Source organism: Montipora foliosa, chromosome 8 (assembly GCF_036669935.1).
Source record: "Montipora foliosa isolate CH-2021 chromosome 8, ASM3666993v2, whole genome shotgun sequence".
In the NCBI taxonomy this organism is placed as follows: domain Eukaryota; kingdom Metazoa; phylum Cnidaria; class Anthozoa; order Scleractinia; family Acroporidae; genus Montipora; species Montipora foliosa.
Window position 1 is genome coordinate 16,410,047 of NC_090876.1, and position 20,000 is coordinate 16,430,046.

Genomic DNA, 20,000 nt, shown 5'->3' on the forward strand with positions numbered 1-20,000 from the left:
AATGGCTAATACGCTTTGCAAAATGTGAAAAAATTAACCGGAATCCACGATCGAGTTTGTCAAGAAAGCGACAACAATGCGTGCAAAATTTCTACGAGGAGCGAAAATGAAGACCGCTGACCAAGGAGTGACTGCCCAACTTAATTCCCCCGGTAGGGGATGCGAAGACCGTGACTTCCAGCGAATTCCCCGCCTACCGGGGAACCAAAATGGAGTCTATATGAGGTGAAAGTCCCCGCAATCAAATTTTAGTTTGTTTTTGTATCTCGTAGATGTTAAGATTTCCAATTACAAACTCTGTTTTGATTGGTCACTATAATAGTTCCGTTTTACAAGATAATTCATGGCTATTCTGTTATTGACTATACCGCATATGTGGATCTGACTGGCCCAACAAGAGTTAGAAGTAACCATGACTTTAAAATTAGGCCTAAAGCAGCGAGGACAAACTATTTTAAATTTTCATTTTTTAACCGTTACGTTAATGACTGGAACTCTTTACCAAACTCAGTTATGTCTGCTTGCAGCTTAAACTCGTTTAAAACTTTACTACTTAATTATCTTTGTAAATAGATGTTTCTTTTAGTTTTCGTAACCAAAGTGAAATTATATATTAGATATACTATTCTTAATTGCTTTATCTTTTATTTTTGGAGGGCAGTTTTTATATGAAAATTCAGTTTCCCCCTATTGCTTTCCTTTACCTATTGTACTGTTGTATACATGCTTTGTTTCGTACATTTGTAAGAAGCTTTATTAAACTTTAACTTAAACTTAAACTTACACCATCGTATTTTTGGAGGCCAGAGTTTAGGCTGTGTAGCCTCTTGTTATTTTGAATTCTGACCGACTATTTATATAACAATGATAAGTAATTATATACACGTGCCGTGCCGAGCACCTACAATGCGTAAGTTGCAGTTCAGAGATCCCTGTTTAACAACTCTTGAAACAACCCCATCCCTTCAATAATGCTAACCATGCCGTCCCCACGCCGTTGTTAAATTAAAAAAAAAAAAAAAAACGGTGGCCACATTGAGGAAAAAATTGGCCTTGTCTTTCCTTTAGTTTCTGTTTCGACTGGTACACCATCGTGTCTGCCATTATCAAACCGTCTACTCACAACGCCCTTTCATATTCGGTACTGATTTGTTCTCTCCCCGCTTCAACATCAATTGCTCCGTTTGTATACTATCCTTAACAGCGGAGGCAGCTGTAGCGTCAACTATTACTAGTGTAGATACAGAAACATTTCGCCATTCATTAAATCCAAATCGCACTACTTTTTGCACCAAATGGCACCACTTCCTCAGCCAATGAGAAAGGAACACTAAAGCAAAACAACCAATCAAATTTCAAGGCTCGTTTAAGGTAACCAATCAAATTGGAAGAAAATGAAAGTCAAAGAAAACCATGATCGTGTGGCGAATTTTGCAACGTTTGTTCCAAACTGGATCATGCAATAAAATATTGGTACTGACTAAAATCCTGCATTTTAGCGATTAAATAATTGTTGTGTGATTTCTTAATGGACATAATAAAGTGGTAATTCAAGTGACTGTAGTGTAATTTTGGTCTGACATCATACTTGTGATTTCAAATCAAACTCCCGCTGCGCCCTCGTTCGATTTTGAAATCACAGGAATGATTTTAGACCAAATGGCACTCCACTCGGTTCAATTACGATTGTTAATCAATTGTGAAGTGACTGAAGTCCCTTGTGCATAGATAGGTGGAGAAATGTTTTGCAAGTTAATTAGTCCTTCAAATTACTAACATTGATTTCGTAGTTAATAAACCACGAAGTGCTTGTTTCCTTGATGTATCTAGAGAAACATTTTGCGATTAATAAACTGTGAAGCAGTTTGCGTCTGTAATGTATGGAGAGACTCCTTTGTCTCTATATAGAAGAGCACATAAATACAAAATGTTTACTTATCGATACCAAACAAACAATTCACTGAGTGTCAAAGATGCGAAATATTGTGTTTGTCTACAAAATGGAATTACTGCAAAATTGCAGTTGTCAAAGTACTAAGTACCGCTTTCAATAGAGCCTATTGTCGACTTCTTCACGCCAAAATTGATCTTATGGCTTTACATTTTATTTCCATTACATCAAATGAAAAACCGCATCAAATATCGTGACGTTCTTCTATAACAGTTAAGAACCGACAACACGTCGTAATTCGACGAGAAAGGCAAAAAAAAAAAAGAAAAAAGAAAAAGCAACGACAAAAACAACAACAAAAATAGCCTATCATTTTCAATAACAGTGTTACCCACAGCATAAGAAGACAGTGACTGAATAGTCTTGTTGCAATAAAATAGTATATTATACTGAACTATATAGACAAATTATTCTCGGGATTTCACTAATTTTAAAAAAACTTAGGCCTAACCAACATAATCGCCAACAATTTCTATCCAATGGGATTAACCGTGTTGGAAAAGGGTTTAAATATAAAGTTTCTGAGTTCTCGTTAACGCCAGCAATAAATCAAAGGATTAAGAAGTGAGTTGATCATCAAAGAACTCCAAGTTATTTCGCTCACAAGATGGACTCTGTTTTGGAAAAAATCGAAATATCTGGCCACAAAGTACATATTTCCGGGTAACAAGCACAGCCCAACAGCACCGACTACTAACACAGTTGTTTTTAGGGCTTTGCAATCCTTTAAGAATCTTTCTACATATTCTTGCGAAAGCTGTTGAGCTTTAATCATCTTTTGATGCCGACGAGTTTCAAAGTAAAGGACAACGTAAGAAGAGGTAACAAAAACAACACACACGTTTAAAATATGAGAAAGAAATATAAAATAAAGAAGGCTTGTTTTGTCCATTGCATACACCCCTATGCGGCACAAAGCACTATATGTCCAACAGAACAAGATCGCTAGCTTGATGTTTCTTTTGGTGAGTATGTAAGGGTAGCGATAAGGAAATTTTATCGCCACCAGTCTCTCGCAAACAACTATCATGAGATGAAGACTCGAGGAATAAGCCAATAAGGCAAAGAAGAACGCTTGCAAATCGCGGAAGACGGCAACAATGTCTGCGGCACCAACTAACAGGCTTACATTCCATATAACTGACGATGGCTGAGACGTCAGACCTTTCAAGACGTCAGTGACTGCCAAACATGCTAACAAAACGTTCGCGTTGCTCTGAAGCCGTGGTCGTCTTTTTACAGCAATTATCACCAAAGCATTCAGTCCAACTGTGAATGGACATGTGATGATATTGATGATTATGTTAATGGAAAGGAAAGCTACACTGACGGTGTCTTGTGTTTTGTCTTGCATCGTGGAATTCGTCTCTTTGCCTGTGTTTGTTAAATTGGAGCTCGTGGCAGTAAAGTTCACCATTTTACTAGACAATATATAATGTTGATCACTGTGTGTAGGGTGCGTCGCAGTTTATAGTTGTGGTGGGCTCGCCTCATAGGATCAGATATTAATTAAGAATCCAATTCTGAAATTCATTGGTTCATTCTTGGGAAGGATACATCAAAAGTCGAGACACCTGCAAAATTTTCCAAGAGTCTCCGCCTTGTCTTCCAGAACCCGGTTTCCTTTCAAGTTAATCAGTCCTTCAAATTACTAACATTGATTTCGTAGTTAATAAACCACGAAGTGCTTGTTTCCTTGATGTATCTAGAGAAGCATTTTGCGATTAATAAACTGTGAAGCAGTTTGCTTCTGTAATGTAGGGAGAGACTCTTTTCTCTATGTACAGGAGCACATAAATACAAAATGTCTACTTATCGATACCAAACAAACAATTCACTGAGTGTCAAAGATGCAAAATATTGTTTGTCTACAGAATGGAATTACTGCAAAATTGCAGTTGTGAAAGTACTGAGTACCGCGTTCAATAGAGCCTATTGTGGACTTCTTCACGCCAAAATTGATCTTATGGGTTTACGTTTTATTTGCATTAGATCAAATGAAAAACCGCATCAAATATCGTGACGTCATGCGGCCTCGGATCGGTTTTAACAAAGGCGTCAATGGCACCGCCGTTTAATGGCCATAATTCTATCATTATAGTTTGACTCTGACAAAAAGCAGGGTTTTCGAGTTTACAAAGCAAAACTGCTGTTTGGCGATCTTTTAACGAGTCCCAAACTCAGTCTTACCGATGTACTCACGATCTCAGTCATTTCACGGGATAGAGCGGTAAATGGCATCAGTTTTTTGTTCCATCAGAACAAGATCTTCGGGTTTGGTTTAAACTTAAGACAAGTTTATTTCAAAAATCGTATTATTAATTTTTTTTTTTACTTTATTACTTTCTTCATTATACGATTATTTTATATACTTCTTACCACAGTAAATATAATCATGATAAGTCCGCATAATTTTTAAACATTGTAAATAACCTTATTGTTAATTTTAAGCGCCTAAGATCATCTACTTATGGATCATGCGCTATATAAGTACTTGAATTTAACTTTTTTGTGACATATTCTTTGTTTTGAATCTCAATGATTCGCTTTTTATGTGCTGTATGATTTGTACTTTTTCTGCCATTATAATTGTTCCAATTTGTACTTCACGTTCAATTACATATTTCCTAAAATAAATTTGGGTCGACTATTTTCATAACATTTCGAATTTCTCAATCGCTCTTAGCCGGCTAACTTTTTCCCTAACAAGAGAGCAACAACTTAAGTTGACAATACGAGCGAATTCAAAGTTGTGCATTTTTTTTTAATTTGACGGGAGATAGTCGTACTTCTTATCTGGCTGACACCAAACTTCAGTATCTTAAACAGTTAAATAAGGAAACCTTCGCCAATTACTTCTTCGATTGAATTCAATAAACTCTACGGATAATGCCAACGAAATCACTTCAGATATTTTTTCGAATTTGAAAATCATTTCCCGCTTTTTTCAAAAACGCACACAAGCCTCCCAAAAATACAAAATAAAAATAACATAAAATTGAAATGCCAGCAGGCAAGGAAATGGTCGATCAAACCTATGTACTCGGTGTTTTTCAATTAATATGTGCTGGACATTGGGATGCCTTCATATTATTTTACATGTAATTATGTAGGTAAATGAAAGTAAAATATGCAAGGAAAGGATGGGCAATAACAAACAACATTTATTTTCAATTTCCCTCAACGTTTATTTGATACGTAGCCTCCCACGCAGACGCACTCGGGGAACACGTGGCGAATCCCTATTTGATACGCTACCTATTGAAAAGCAAATTTACTTAATTATGGAAAATGCCTTGAAAATATGATAGGGAACATTAACCAGAAGGCAACATTTCGTCATCATGTTTTTGATTCACGTGCGTGGTTCTTTCTACGGTACCTTGAAATGCCATAAAATAGGAGCAAAAGTCGGTTATTGTATTCGGATCCCCGGGCTGATTATTATTAATAACTGTTGTAAATATATGATTGAAGATTGTTTGAAAATGTTCTTACCGACAGGCTATGCTTTTGCTTTGTGAGGTTGCTTCTAGCAGTTTGTGGGCCGAGTCTGTCGCCCAGCTGTTTCTCATTTGTCTCTGACAAAGCGTCGCCCCTGTTTCAATTTCTGTCCCAGGAATTATGATTTTCTATGAGATACTATAATCTTTGATTTTTAAAGTGAAAGGAATCGCTGTAAATGTTCAAAAATTACTCACCTTCAATCCGGCGCTATGCCTAAACAGCTACCTTGCCTGCTCGGTTGAGCACTACTGATACCACCTTGCGCGCTCGGTTAAAAGAAAGGAAAGGAAGGGAAAGGAAAGAAACTTTATTTAAGTGTCTAATCTTCTAGCGCCGATGAGCACTAATCGGGGACACTGCAAATTGAAATTAACAAGTTAACGCAAATCAAATCAAATCAAATTTTGGTTTTTGAGCAAATCGAGATTGCTTTCCTCTACACAATTAATATCTGCCAACTTACATATTATCCCCTTTTTACGCGGGGGCTGCTAGGCTGGCTCCTCGGTGGGAGAAGCAATGTCAATGGAAACCATTGACTCAATTTGTCGTACCAAATATTACTCGAAAGTAAACAAGTGCAACAGCGCTGCTACGAGCCCATAATATTCAAATAGTTTGTCATTGATTAATTTTAAATTTCATGTACCTTTATTAGATCTTTAGAAAAATGTTTGGACGGTTAAGTTAGGAGGCAAAGCGAAAGGACACGTAACCCCTACTAGGTTCACCAACCTTATATTTCTTATGGAACTTTCTGCCAAGATTTCAATGTCCTACATTGCTTTCTATAAATAAATAAATAAATAAATCAATCAATCAATCCTTAAAATGTTCACTGAGGAATGATCATACAAGTAAAACACTAGTGTTTTTCAAACAAAAAAGTACTTTAATGATAAAGATTTTGAATAATCGCTATTGATGCATCATTGTTGGCAAAAGGAATATTCGTCAACTCTGGCCTTTTATGGTCTTCTATAACAGTCAGGAACCGATGACACGTCGTAATTCGACGAGAAAGGCAAAAAAAAAAAAAAAAAGGAAAAAGAAAAAGCAACGACAACAACAACAACAAATATAGCCTATCATTTTCAATAACAGTGTTACCTACAGCGTAAGAAGACAGTGACTGAATAGTCTTGCTGCAATAAAATAGTATATTATACTGAACTATATAGACAAATTATTCTCGGGATTTCACTAATTTTAAAAAAACTTAGGCCTAACCAACATAATCGCCAACAATTTCTATCCAATTTGATTAACCGTGTTGGAAAAAGGTTTAAATATAAAAATTCTGAGTTCTCGTTGACGCCAGCAATAAATCAAAGGATTAAGAAGTGAGTTGATCATCATAGAAGTTCAAGTTATTTCGCTCACAAGATGGACTCTGTTTGGAAAAAATCGAAATATCTGACCACAAAGTACATATTTCCGGGTAACAAGCACAGCCCAACAGCACCGACTACTAACACAGTTGTTTTAGGGCTTTGAAATCCTTTAAGAATCTTTCTACATCTCCTTGCGAAAGCTGTTGAGCTTTAATCATCTTTTGATGCCGACGAGTTTCAAAGTAAAGGACAACGTAAGAAGAGGTAACAAAAACAACACACACGTTTAAAATATGAGAAAGAAATATAAAATAAAGAAGGCTTGTTTTGTCCATTGCATACACCCCTATGCGGCACAAAGCACTATATGTCCAACAGAACAAGATCGCTAGCTTGATGTTTCGTTTGGTGAGTATGTAAGGGTAGCGATAAGGAAATTTTATGGCCACCAGTCTCTCACAAACAACTATCATGAGATGAAGACACGAGCAATAAGCCAACAAGGCAAAGAAGAACGCTTGCAAATCGCGGAAGACGGCAACAATGTCTGTGGCACCAACTAACAGGCTTACATTCCATATAACTGACGATGGCTGAGACGTCAGACCTGTCAAGACATCAGTGACTGCTAAACATGCTAACAAAACGTTTGCGTTACTCTGAAGCCTTGGTCGTCTTTTTATAGCAATTATCACCAACGCATTCAGTCCAACTGTGAATGGACATATGATGATATTGATGATTATGTTAATGGAAAGGAAAGCTACAATGACGGTGTCTTGTGTTTTGTCTTGCATCGTGGAATTCGTCTCTTTGCCTGTGTTTGTTAAATTGGAGCTCGAGGCAGTGAAGTTAACCATTTTACTAGACAATATATAATGTTGATCACTGTGTGTAGGGTGCGTCGCAGTTTATAGTTGTGGTGGGCTCGCCTCATAGGATCAGATATTAATTAGGAATCCAATTCTGAAATTCATTGGTTCATTCCGAGGAAGGATACATCAAAAGTCGAGACACCTGCAAAATTTTCCAAGAGTCTCCGCCTCGTCTTTCAGAAGCCGGTTTCCTTTCAAGTTAATCAGTCCTTCAAATTACTAACATTGATTTCGTACTTAATAAACCACGAAGTGCTTGTTTCCTTGATGTATCTAGAGAAACATATTGCGATTAATAAACTGTGAAGCAGTTTGCATCTGTAATGTATGAAGAGACTCTTTTGTCTCTATATAGAGGAGCACATAAATACAAAATGTTTACTTATCAATACCAAACAAACAATTCACTGAGTGCCAAAGACGCGAAATATTGTGTTTGTCTACAGAATGGAATTACTGCAAAATTGCAGTTGTGAAAGTACTGAGTACCGCGTTCAATAGAGCCTATTGTCGACTTCTCCACGCCAAAATTGATCTTATGGCCTTACGTTTTATGTGCATTAGATCAAATGAAAAACCGCATCAAATATCGTGACGTCATGCAGCCTCGAATCGGTTGTAACAAAGGCGTCATTGGCACCGCCGTTTAATGGCCATAATTCTATCATTATAGGTTGCCGAACAAACTCTGACAAAAAGCAGGGTTTTCGAGTTTACACAGCAAAACCGCTCTTTGGCATCCTTTAACGAGTCCCAAACTCAGTCTTACCGATGTACTCACCATCTCACAGTCATTTCACGGGATAGATACTAAAAATGTTTACTGAGGAATAATGATACAAGTAAAACACTAGTGTTTTTCAAACAAAAAAGTACTTTAATGACAAAGATTTTGAATAATCGCTATTGAGGCATCATTGTTGGCAAAAGGGATATTCGTCAATTCTGGTCTTTTATGGTCTTCTATAACAGTCAGGAACCGACGACACGTCGTAATTGGACGAGAAAAGCAAAAAAAAAAAAAAAAAAAAAGGAAAAAGAAAAAGCAACGACAACAACAACAACAACAAAAATAGGCTGTCATTTTCAATAACAGTGTTACTCACAGCATAAGAAGACAGTGACTGAATAGTCTTGTTGCAATAATTTAGTATATTATACTGAACTATATAGACAGATTATTCTCGGGATTTCTCTAATTTTAATAAAACTTAGGCCTAACCAATATAATCGCCAACAAGTTCTATCCAATGGGATTAACCGTGTTGGAAAAAGGTTTAAATATAAAGTTTCTGAGTTCTCGTTGACGCCAGCAATAAATCAAAGGATTAAGAAGTGAGTTGATCATCATAGAAGTCCAAGTTATTTCGCTCACAAGATGGACTCTGTTTTCGAAAAAAACGAAATATTTGGCCACAAAGTACATATTTCCGGGTAACAAGCACAGCCCAACAGCACCGACTACTAACACAGTTGTTTTTAGGGCTTTGCAATCCTTTAAGAATCTTTCTACATCTTCTTGCGAAAGCTGTTGAGCTTTAATCATCTTTTGATGCCGACGAGTTTCAAAGTAAAGGACAACGTAAGAAGAGGTAACAAAAACAACACACACGTTTAAAATATGAGAAAGAAATATAAAATAAAGAAGGCTTGTTTTGTCCATTGCATACACCCCTATGCGGCACAAAGCACTATATGTCCAACAGAACAAGATCGCTAGCTTGATGTTTCTTTTGGTGAGTATGTAAGGGTAGCGATAAGGAAATTTTATGGCCACCAGTCTCTCGCAAACAACTATCATGAGATGAAGACTCGAGGAATAAGCCAACAAGGCAAAGAAGAACGCTTGCAAATCGCGGAAGACGGCAACAATGTCTGTGGCACCAACTAACAGGCTTACATTCCATATAACTGACGATGGCTGAGACGTCAGACCTGTCAAGACGTCAGTGACTGCCAAACATGCTAACAAAACGTTTGCGTTGCTCTGAAGCCTTGGTCGTCTTTTTATAGCAATTATCACCAACGCATTCAGTCCAACTGTGAATGGACATGTGATGATATTGATGATTATATTAATGGAAAGGAAAGCTACACTGACGGTGTCTTGTGTTTTGTCTTGCATCGTGGAATTCGTCTCTTTGCCTGCGTTTGTTAAATTGGAGCTCGAGGAAGTGAAGTTCACCATTTTACTAGACAATATATAATGTTGATCACTGTGTGTAGGGTGCGTCGCAGTTTATAGTTGTGGTGGGCTCGCCTCATAGGATCAGATATTAATTAGGAATCCAATTCTGAAATTCATTGGTTCATTCCGGGGAAGGATACATCAAAAGTCGAGACACCTGCAAAATTTTCCACGAGTCTCCACCTCGTCTTCCAGAATCCGGTTTCCATTCAACAGCAAGCTAATCATATAATTTCAAGAAAAAAGTAGTTTCTCTTCTATTCAAACGAAAGTATGGTTTAAGTATAAATAACTTACGATGAATTTCCTAACGCATTCATGTTTTGTAGCTTAATCATTATTTTCTCGTTTGCTGTATCATTTGAAGCCTTCATAAACACCTGGGTTAGTCTGAATTAGTCCGCATTACTTTTTCTTCACTTATAATTGTTCCCATTTGCTCGTCACATATCCAATTGGCGATTTGAATTAGACTGAAGGCTAATGATTTATTTCATAACCTTCCATTAAGTTTTATGACGCGCAAAAACTGCTCGTAAAAAGCCATTGTTGATCTGATGGCGCGCGACTGACAGAAGGGAGTACATTTGATCGGTTTAATAACTTTCTTTTACCTTAATGTTGACAGTATATTCTATTTTATTGATTTTTTTGTACTTTCCGGAACAGCACTTGGGACCAGCTTTTTAATGTCACTACCACTAGACTCTACAAAAAGAGTTTCTCTTCCATGTGATATAGTAAAGATGAAATGTTGAAACTCTTGTGACGAACTTTTTCCGCAGCCTTTGTTGCTTTTCGATAGAACCTTGAATCGACGCAGCCGGGTTCTGTTTTGTAAATAAACCTCTCAGGCGGCTATTTTGTTCGTTAATAACATCCGCGGCTGAGAAAGGCCTCTAACGCAAATGCAGGGAACCAACTGTCAAGTCAAATACGTGAGATAAGGGATCTTGCAAGCTTTAAACGCGCGATATCCTAGGACACATTTTACATCGCTAGGGAACGTTTTTACATGCTTTGTTTCGTATTATTTATATAGTAAATTATGATTGTTACTAATTATTACTATTGCTTAAATTTCTTTGACATTGAATAATATTTAGCGCTAAGTTATACCTACAGTAGTTCATTAGTCGTTTTAACATTTACTATATCTTGTAATTCTTGTAATTTTTACCATTTATATTTTGTAATTCTTACATGGCATGTCTGAAGACCAGCTTGCTGAGCCATTTATCGTGTTTTAAATAAAGTTGATTGATTGATTGATTGATTGATGTGGAATTTCTAGGGCATTAATACCACCCCCACCCCCCCCCCCCCTCTTCCCCCAACCCCCGCCAAGTACATTATAACCCGACACACGAGCCACGAAGAGTTTTATTTATTTTAGAAGCGCCATTCATTTTTTAATAATGTACATGGACAAAGTCCGCGTGTTGATTGGATGAGAGCACGTCAATTAATCCCAAATAGAGTGCAGAAAAGTGAAATCAGCGAAGATGGTTCAAATTAGTGCAAGCAGATGGGCATTCTGTCTGCGCGTGCGCGTCTTTGAGATCTCTTATGGGCGTATCCGCTGGTCCGCCATTAGCATCAAACAAAGTAATGGCGGTCTCCGTGGCATAAAGTTTCGAGTTCGTGTCGTTATCTGTGTCGTTTATCTGCAACGTCCTTACGTGTAGACGGTTTCAAAAGATCGAGAGACGGTTAGGCTGGTTATGGCAAAGATTCACAGCAAAGTACTTTCGAATAATAAGGGGAAACCAAAAAAAAGTTGTTTTGGTGTGGAGTCACATGGTAATCTTTATAAGGCTTAGTTATTTGCGAAAGTTGCAGAATTCGAAGGGCTCTTTAAACACACATAAGCAAACTGGACCGACATTTTACCGCGTTAGTTTTGATTCCAACCTTTCGTGTTTACCTCTCACTGCACTCTCTTCTGCTCTGTTGGGCGTTCTTGTTTGAAATGTGTTAAAATATCAGGAATTTTGGCTCCATTATGAAAATAAATGTTCACACCCGAAGTTTACGGTAGCTTGCTTTTTTTTTAGGTTTTTAAGTTTGTTGGCATGAACATGAACGAGCGTAAACGACGGGCCAAAAACAGCAGCTTTGGCCAAATTATGGTCTGAGTAAACAGCCAGAAAATAGAGAGTTGGTAATTTTACCACGTGTATTGCATGGAGCACCTCCCATTTGAAAATTACTTAGCTTACATGGTGTTAGCTTAAGGGAACTAGAGCAAGATAGCTGGTTATGGTTTTGAATTTCAGCACATCCCCAAATCCCTAGGGAACTAAAATAAATAACCACTGTCTAAGGGCATAGCAAGGTCTATGATTCCCAAGTTGTACTTGAACAAGTCGCCATCTTGAACCTTGTACACCTCTCTCAATCTGTAAGAATGATCTTATCACCTACAAGCCAATTTAGGTCCCCCCTTCTCTCTGTTCATTTCCAAAGAATCAGACTATTCAAGTTGAAAATTGATTACAAAATGACAACAGGAAATTAGTAAGTTCGGACTAGACCAGGCTCAGGGAACAAAGCGATTTTAAGAGTGACACACCAAAGAGTATTCCTTTTTTTAACATCAAGTTCCAAGCTTTTTAAATTTTTACAATTATAGAACTAAAATATAATTTAATTTGTTAGCCCTTCGGAAGTATAAGATATGAGGAAATGGTGAACAACGGTATTCCCAATAAATGGATATCAAAAACGTAATGGTCACGAGTCTTTTTCTTCATATCAACTTGCTGGTCACCTTACTAAGACTATGACATGCAACATTTTATTCATTTAGGATGTGACTCCAACTAGTGAAATCTTAAGTGTACATTGAGTTTATAAGCAACAAAGAATCCCATTTGTATGAGCCTGATGAATTCAGCACATCTGTCAATTTTACTGCAAACAAATTAATCATCTATAAGTGTTTAAGATTCCAATCATAATCCAGAACTTCAATAGCTTCAAATATGGCTGTTTCACATAACCAATCTGCCCGTTTGTCTTCATTCACTACTAGTTCTGAAGGTAACACCTTTCCTCAAAACTTGACCTCTGAGCCATCACTTCTGTCCATTGTTCCAATTGTTGAGCCACTGCACATCTCTCTAAACAGCAGAGAACATGCTGTCAGTTCTTTTCATCCTAATTTTTAATTCTGTATATGAAACGCTTTTTTCCAAAGCAAGGTTACCGATAAACCTAAGTCATGGAGAATTATGTTTATACTAGAACTTGTTTATGGATACTGGACACTTTTTGAGAAACTGTGGTGAGGAAATTCTTCAAATTACAGACATGCAATATGGCACCAGTGTTATACAATCTAACTGGGTAATACCCATATAATCTAAATTTAGATCAGTGGGTGCAAGTTATCTCAGATGATCATCCGAGTCATCCAGCCATGCATGAACCGTATTTAGGTCTAAGCACCCATTTTGAATAGTGCTGATAAACTGTGTTTAAGTCTAAACGCCCATTCTAAGTAAGCACCCATCTTAAATCGTTTAGCTTTCAATATTGGTAATGGGTCTTTATTTAAATATTATAAAAATTCGCCTGCATTCAGCAGCGTGCTTCAATGGAGTGGTGGTTATCGATGATTCCCTACGCGTGGCTAACGGACTAGGTTCAACCTCTTTGACATCCATGTCCGTCGATCATCTTAAACAAAAACATTCCTTTTTTCCCTTTTTCTTTTTTCCTTTTTTTTTTCCTGACGAGAAAAATTTCTAAGTATAGGGTAAACTTCATGTAATTGAAGGGGGGGGGGATAGTAATATATCAGTATACCAGAAACAATTTTGCCAAAATATCCCAAAATACTCAAAATTCCTTGCAATATCCTCAAAATTCATCAAAGTGTTGTATGCTGCATACCCGAAATTAGTAATTAGTAAAGAAAACACTTAATTGGTCTAGTCTGATCTTACCTTAGTGTTATAACTGCTGGTTTTTTGGTGAAATTGACATCTCACCTTTGCCAAATGCTTCATTAACACTTTCCAAAAATGGCTCACATACCATTCCAGCAGGTTTTATAAAATTCTACTGGAATGCCATCCTCAACTGGGGAATATTTATTTTGAAAGGTATTCAAAGCATGTTTGCATTCGTGAAGAGAAACAGGCCCTTTGCATTTTTCTTACGGAACAGACATGCACCACTCGTTATCACTCATCGATCCATACTGGGGTGGACTGTCGGTACTTTCTCAGGATAACAGATCACAAAATCTGAAGAGCTTCTTTTACTTGTTCTCATTTAAGTTGACCACTTTTTGGTTAGTTTTGCCTCACCAAGCCGGTACAAAAAACAAGAACTCGCAAGAAAAATCGCTCGAGCCGTCATTGTCTGCGTTGTCCTGATCGGTCAGATCGGTCCGCATGCCATGTGCTTATGCCGGATGCCACTGATGTCACTGACGTCACGGCATGTACAGAATTACAATGTCCACGAATCATACCTTTAGCGGTCATCATAACCATGAAATCAACCACGTCATGTACACGTTCCACTGTCTTCTTTCATTGTCTTTTCGACTGGAATTAAACTTTCAGGTAAACTTTATTTCTAAATAATAAGAACCGGTCATAATTGCATATTTTTTTTGGGATCTAGGTAATCAAAAGTTTAGGAAACGTAGATATACTTAAATTCTTTATACCTGAAATTTAAAATACCGAATAATATACCGAATACCCATATTTACGCTGAAATATACCGTATACCCGATTTAAAAAGCCCCTCTATACAGTACACCCAAAAACCCTGCCCGACCCTGAGTTATAGCGGTTGCAAAGGAAATCGTTATTCCATTATTCCGCCACCCCCCCCCCCCCCCAAAAAAAAATATAGTTGATTTCCATTGTTCTTCTTCACCCCCTGATCGTTTGCTACATCATTTAAAGCCGTTAAAGTAAATCTGTATTACTTTTAGTGCATTTATTACCGTTCTCATTTGCACTTTACATGTTGGGTCGCCAAATTTATTCAATTAAATTAGATGTCACTTAAACATGCAATTTTGTAGACCCATTAAACAGCCCTTCAGTAAAAGCAATTCGTCAAAACAGTGAACATTAAAACTTCAGGCTTCGTAACTCTTATGGCCGGCCATTGCATAAAACCAACATACATCTAAGCCCTGCTAGAAGCTTTAAGGACGGTGCCTACCAATTCAAAGGTATTTTTGCTTGGTTTACTGAATATGTGGGGAAAGCAGATCTTAACAAGCTTTATTGAAATCCAAAAAGAAAATTGGGGATAACCACGCATTGTTCGAAGATAATTAATCAACAATATTTGTAAAAAGCTCTAAAATACAAATTAAGCAATGTATGGCGTAATTTGCCAAATTGAAGCTTAATTATCTCTGAAAAATGCATGGTTACCCTTTTTGGATACCAAGAGCACTTGCTATGTTCTGATTTTTCCGCATAGTTGGTAACCGCGCAAAAAAATATCCCTGTATTAATAAGCACCGCTGATAGGAAATTTGAGTATCTCAAGATGCGCAGAACGTATGCGCAATAACGATAGTAAGCATCGTCCTTTCCAAACCCAGCTTTGTACAAATAGAGGCTCTTTACATACATTTACATTTTAACCATTTGTTTTTTTGGCTAAAACACCAACCTTAGGGTTGTCTCATTCAAGGTTAAAAAAAGATTCAAAGAAAAATACCACAAGGAAATTCCCGAAATTTGAACATTGAAATTAATTTCATAAGGCACAATTATTATAATTAGTCAGGGCAAAATCATACAGACTTAATCCAGAAGTATTCGAGGCCTCAACTAATTCAGCAAAGAGCCGAAAAAAAAATAATAAAACCGTTACAAATCAAAGAAGAATAAGCAGCAATTTTACTTATAACAAACTTGAGTACCTTTTTTCGCGTTTTTCAAAAACCTCTGTTATCACGTATGTGGTGTCATATGAAAAGGCGAACTTTTTTTTTTAATTGACGGCATGTACCAATTTTATATCAGTAGTGGGGATTTTCTTTTTATTCATAAGCACAGTCGGTAAAAATCTGTTTTCACCAAGTTGACTTTACCGAAAAGCAAGAACCTAAACATTCCAATTCAAAACTATTAAAAACACCATAATTGTTTTGAAAGTAAAAGTAATTTTTTTCTTCAATGTAACAACAACAGAGACTTTATTTTAACAATAGTGAAAAAGGCCTTTGTAGCCCTCAGTTAGCAGAGCTATTCTAGGCGGGCTACTAAAACTGACACTGTATAATTAATAAGCTCTCTCACACACACACACACACACGCGCACACACACATTAAATAAATAAATAAATAAAAAATAAATAATAGAAATAATTGTTATAACTATCCCCTATCCTATAAACTTGAAATGAAAAGAAACCGGCTACTCATGCATATCAGTATTGCTAATTGTGACGTAGAAGGGTGAAAGAAATGAATTCTACGCCTGTTAATTAACAATTGGTTCAGGACTGAATGTGTTGGTAATAGTTGCAATAAAAAGAAGACCTAGGTACTCTTCAGAGTTACGTGAACATCACTGACGTCTCCACAGGTCTGTGCGTGCAGCCATCACAAGTTCTTGTTGGATGGTTAAATGGCAATTTTGAAAGGTAAATATACGTTATACGTTTTTTTGGTATGTGAGAGAAAAGTAAATAAATTTCGACATCAAAAGTAAGGACAGCTGCAAAATATATAAAAGTTTCCGTCGTCGAAAGTTCTTTTTATTGTTACGGGAGATTACATTGTATGTTATGTATGTTAACTAACCCTAACCCCAACCCTAACGCTAACCCTAACACCTCGAATGGCACAGTCTGCTCAGAAAGAAAATTCTTAAGTTTCCAGTAGAAGTCAAACCCATGACCACTTGGTATTATTTTTAAGGAATTCTCAATGAGTTATTTCCATTGAAATTAGGAGTTACAACCACTGATATGTTCTAGGCCAATTATCTCATGAATGTTTTGAACAACGAAAGGAAAACCGGAAGAATCCATAATTGAACGACATTTCAACATTCAATTGACCTATTAGTCCCCCTTGGATGAATTAGGCTGATCATTTTGTGAGTTTGTAACAAAACCGTAGACAAGGAGGCCATATACGAAAGGCATATAATTGTACACCCGAAAGAGGCATGTTTAGATTAAATTTTCCTTTCGTTACTGGGAGCTGTTTACTTCACAAGTCCATGATAAACCCGTGGATATGAACTAAGTACAGAACATATAAAACATTATATATTTGAAAAGCGGAAAAATATGTTGTGTTGAACATGAGTAGCACATTAAGGAACAGGGTCAAATATACATTTTTTTGAAGTTGAACACTTGTGCCTTGCTAATTTCATATTACGAATTTCTTGTCACTCTTGCCAGCCCGGCAGTGATAAATAACAAGTTCTATTCTGTAGGATTCACGGCTTGCCACCAAGGTTTAAGTATGAACTTTCTCATTTCTCGTTGACGCCAGCAATAAATCAACGGATTAAGTAACGAGTTAATCAGAAGTAAAGTCCGAGTCATTTCTTTCACAAGATGTATTTTGTTCTCGAATTGTGATAAGAATTTTCTAAGTGCAAGGAACAAAGCTCCGGGTAAGAAGCACAGTCCCACAGCAGCAACAACTAACACAGTTGTCTTCAGCGCTTTGCTTTCTTTTAAGAATCTTTCTACATCTTCGTGCCTGAGGGATTGAGATTTGATCATCTTTTGATGCCTGCGAGTCTCAGAGAACAGGACAGCATAGGAGGACGAAACGAAAATTACGCACGCAATTGGAACATGAGAAGCCAATATGCTGTAGAGGCTGCTTGATGTGTCGATTAGAAACAGCCCTGTACAGCACAAAGCACTATATATCCAACAGAAAAAGACTGCTGATTTAATGTTGCTTTTTGTCAGAACATAGGGGTAGCGATAGGGAAATTTGATTGCTACCAATCTCTCGAAAACGACTGTCATGAGATGAAGACACGAGGAGCGAGCCAACAAGCCGAAGCAGAAAACGTGGAACTCGAGGATGATTCCAAAAGTTTCTTCGTTACCAACCAACAGGCTTACGTTCCATACAATTAAAAACGGCTGAGAGGTCAGACCGGTCAAGACGTCAGTGACTGCTAAATATGCCAACATAACGTTCGCGTTACTCCGAAGACTGGGTCTTCTTTTTAAAGCAATGATCACCAACACGTTCAGCCCAACTGTAAATGGACAGGCGGTGCTGTTAATAATTATGTTGGTGATTATAAAAATCACACTGAAGACGTTTTGTGATTCGTCCTTTATAGCAGGCTGCACGTCTTTAATTGTGTTTGTGAAATTCCAGGTAGTAAAGTTCGCCATTTTAGCATGGGGTAGGCAATGCTTATCTCCGAAAATCATCAGTGTTGCCTTCCAATTTATAGCAGTGGAAGTCTCGCCACATACATTTAGGAAGGGAGATCAAACATTTAATCCCGAAAGTCATTAGCTAATTCTGTGAAAGAAAACAAAAACATACTATCCTTTGCAACAAATGTCGATATAGCTGCAACAATTCCCAGCTTTCTTTAAAGAGCCAGGAAACTGGAGGAAAAATGAATCCTCGCCTCGAATCCTAAATCATGATTCTGTCAATTGAAATAGCTTTTTCTTTGATGTTTTGTTTTGTTTTTGTTGTTATCGAACGTTGAATTCTGCTATTAAGTCTAACATGATCTTTCCATGGCTAACTATAGGTACGTACAAACATGGAGAGCTCATGTCTCATTTTCAAAAAAAAGAGGTAAATTAAATGTTTCGTATTTTGCAACAAAAAGTCAAATTTTTATTTCCGTTTATCCCCATCAACCAGTAAATTAAAGGTAAATCTAGGAGGCTTAGGAAATCCCAAAAAAAAAGGATTCCTTCCCAGCGAAACAGAATGAGCTGCAATAAATGAGTATCCATTTGTTTAATCCGGCTAAGAGTTTAATCATTCCTTTCTCATTCCCTGCATCATTTGAATCATTCTGGATTAAATCTGTTACGTTTTAATTTTTGTGCAGCTATTCCAGTTCCCAGTTGCAATTCACATATTGAGTTGGCAGGTTTGTTCATTTGTTGAATAAAAGTTGGGTCCGATGTTTTAGTATAATTTCCCAGCACTTTCTTATAAGCGACAAGAGAGCGGACGCATACAACTGACAACATCAGATTAAACGTGAGGCTTCTTTTCCTTGTGGCTCAAGTTTTTCTCAGGGGCCGAGTGGGGGGTTTCTCAATTTAGGTCAGGAGACAAGCGCAGATGTTTTCAATTAGAAACTCTTTGAAATCAGCAGTCTAGTTAGCCTCTCGTCGATAGAGCTGAACGAAACAACCTTTTAGTAGAATAGAGTGAAATGTTTAAGCAAAAATAGTTTTTAACGATATGAAGATCACTTTATGTAATCCTAAGGATTATTCCGAGTAAATTTAAATCCTTTTTCGCGCTTGAAAATTGTTTTTTTTCTGCAAAAACTCTCTCTCCGTTACATAGACAAATGTAAACGCCACCTAAAATCACATTGTTCCCGAAATGGCTAAATCATTTGGATAAACTTCTAGATTCATACTGCCACTGAAACGATTGTAAGCGATGCATATATGCATTGAATGTTACAGTGTCTAAGGAGTTCCATTCTTTATTGTAAATTTGAAATAAATTGTAAAAGTTCAAATAAAATCTTTATAGATAAACCGAGCTTTACGTATCAGGTTGTCAGTTGTTGATTTTAGTCTTTCCGTTTGGTTGCATGGTTGGCACCTGCCATGGGGAAGCAGTCTCCCAAAAATAAATGAAAACCAGAGTATCACAACGGCAGTGCGTTTATGATATTCCGGATTCTGTGTCAGTCAGAAGCACAGAGGTAGACTAATTGTCTCCAGTTTCTACTTCTAATTATGGGACTGCTATTAAAGAAAGAAAGATTTACGTACTCCCCATACTGCTTCTCAACTGGCGTATCCCCAAAGAAAATCCAAGAGAATAAAAGCCAGGGGAACTGAAAGTTTTGTATGAGCATGTAGTATTCATGATCAACCCAATGCATATTTTCCGAGAAATCTGGTCGGCCCACCCTTATGAATTTACTACCTTAGAAACTCAAGGCAATGC

General features: G+C 37.1%; 1 protein-coding gene and 1 long non-coding RNA gene across 2 annotated transcripts in view; one reads left to right on the forward strand and one right to left on the reverse strand.

Annotated features, from left to right (window-relative positions):
• The window catches only part of LOC138013264 (uncharacterized), a 342,610-nt gene that overhangs the window by 134,631 nt on the left and 187,979 nt on the right, over nt 1-20,000 (forward strand). The gene's annotated exons all lie outside the window — the stretch shown is intronic.
• LOC137967438 (trace amine-associated receptor 13c-like) lies at nt 8,027-9,855 on the reverse strand. Its single transcript, XM_068813959.1, has one exon. The coding sequence runs from the start codon at nt 9,853-9,855 to the stop codon at nt 8,911-8,913; it is 945 nt and encodes a 314-aa protein (XP_068670060.1). The 3' UTR covers nt 8,027-8,910.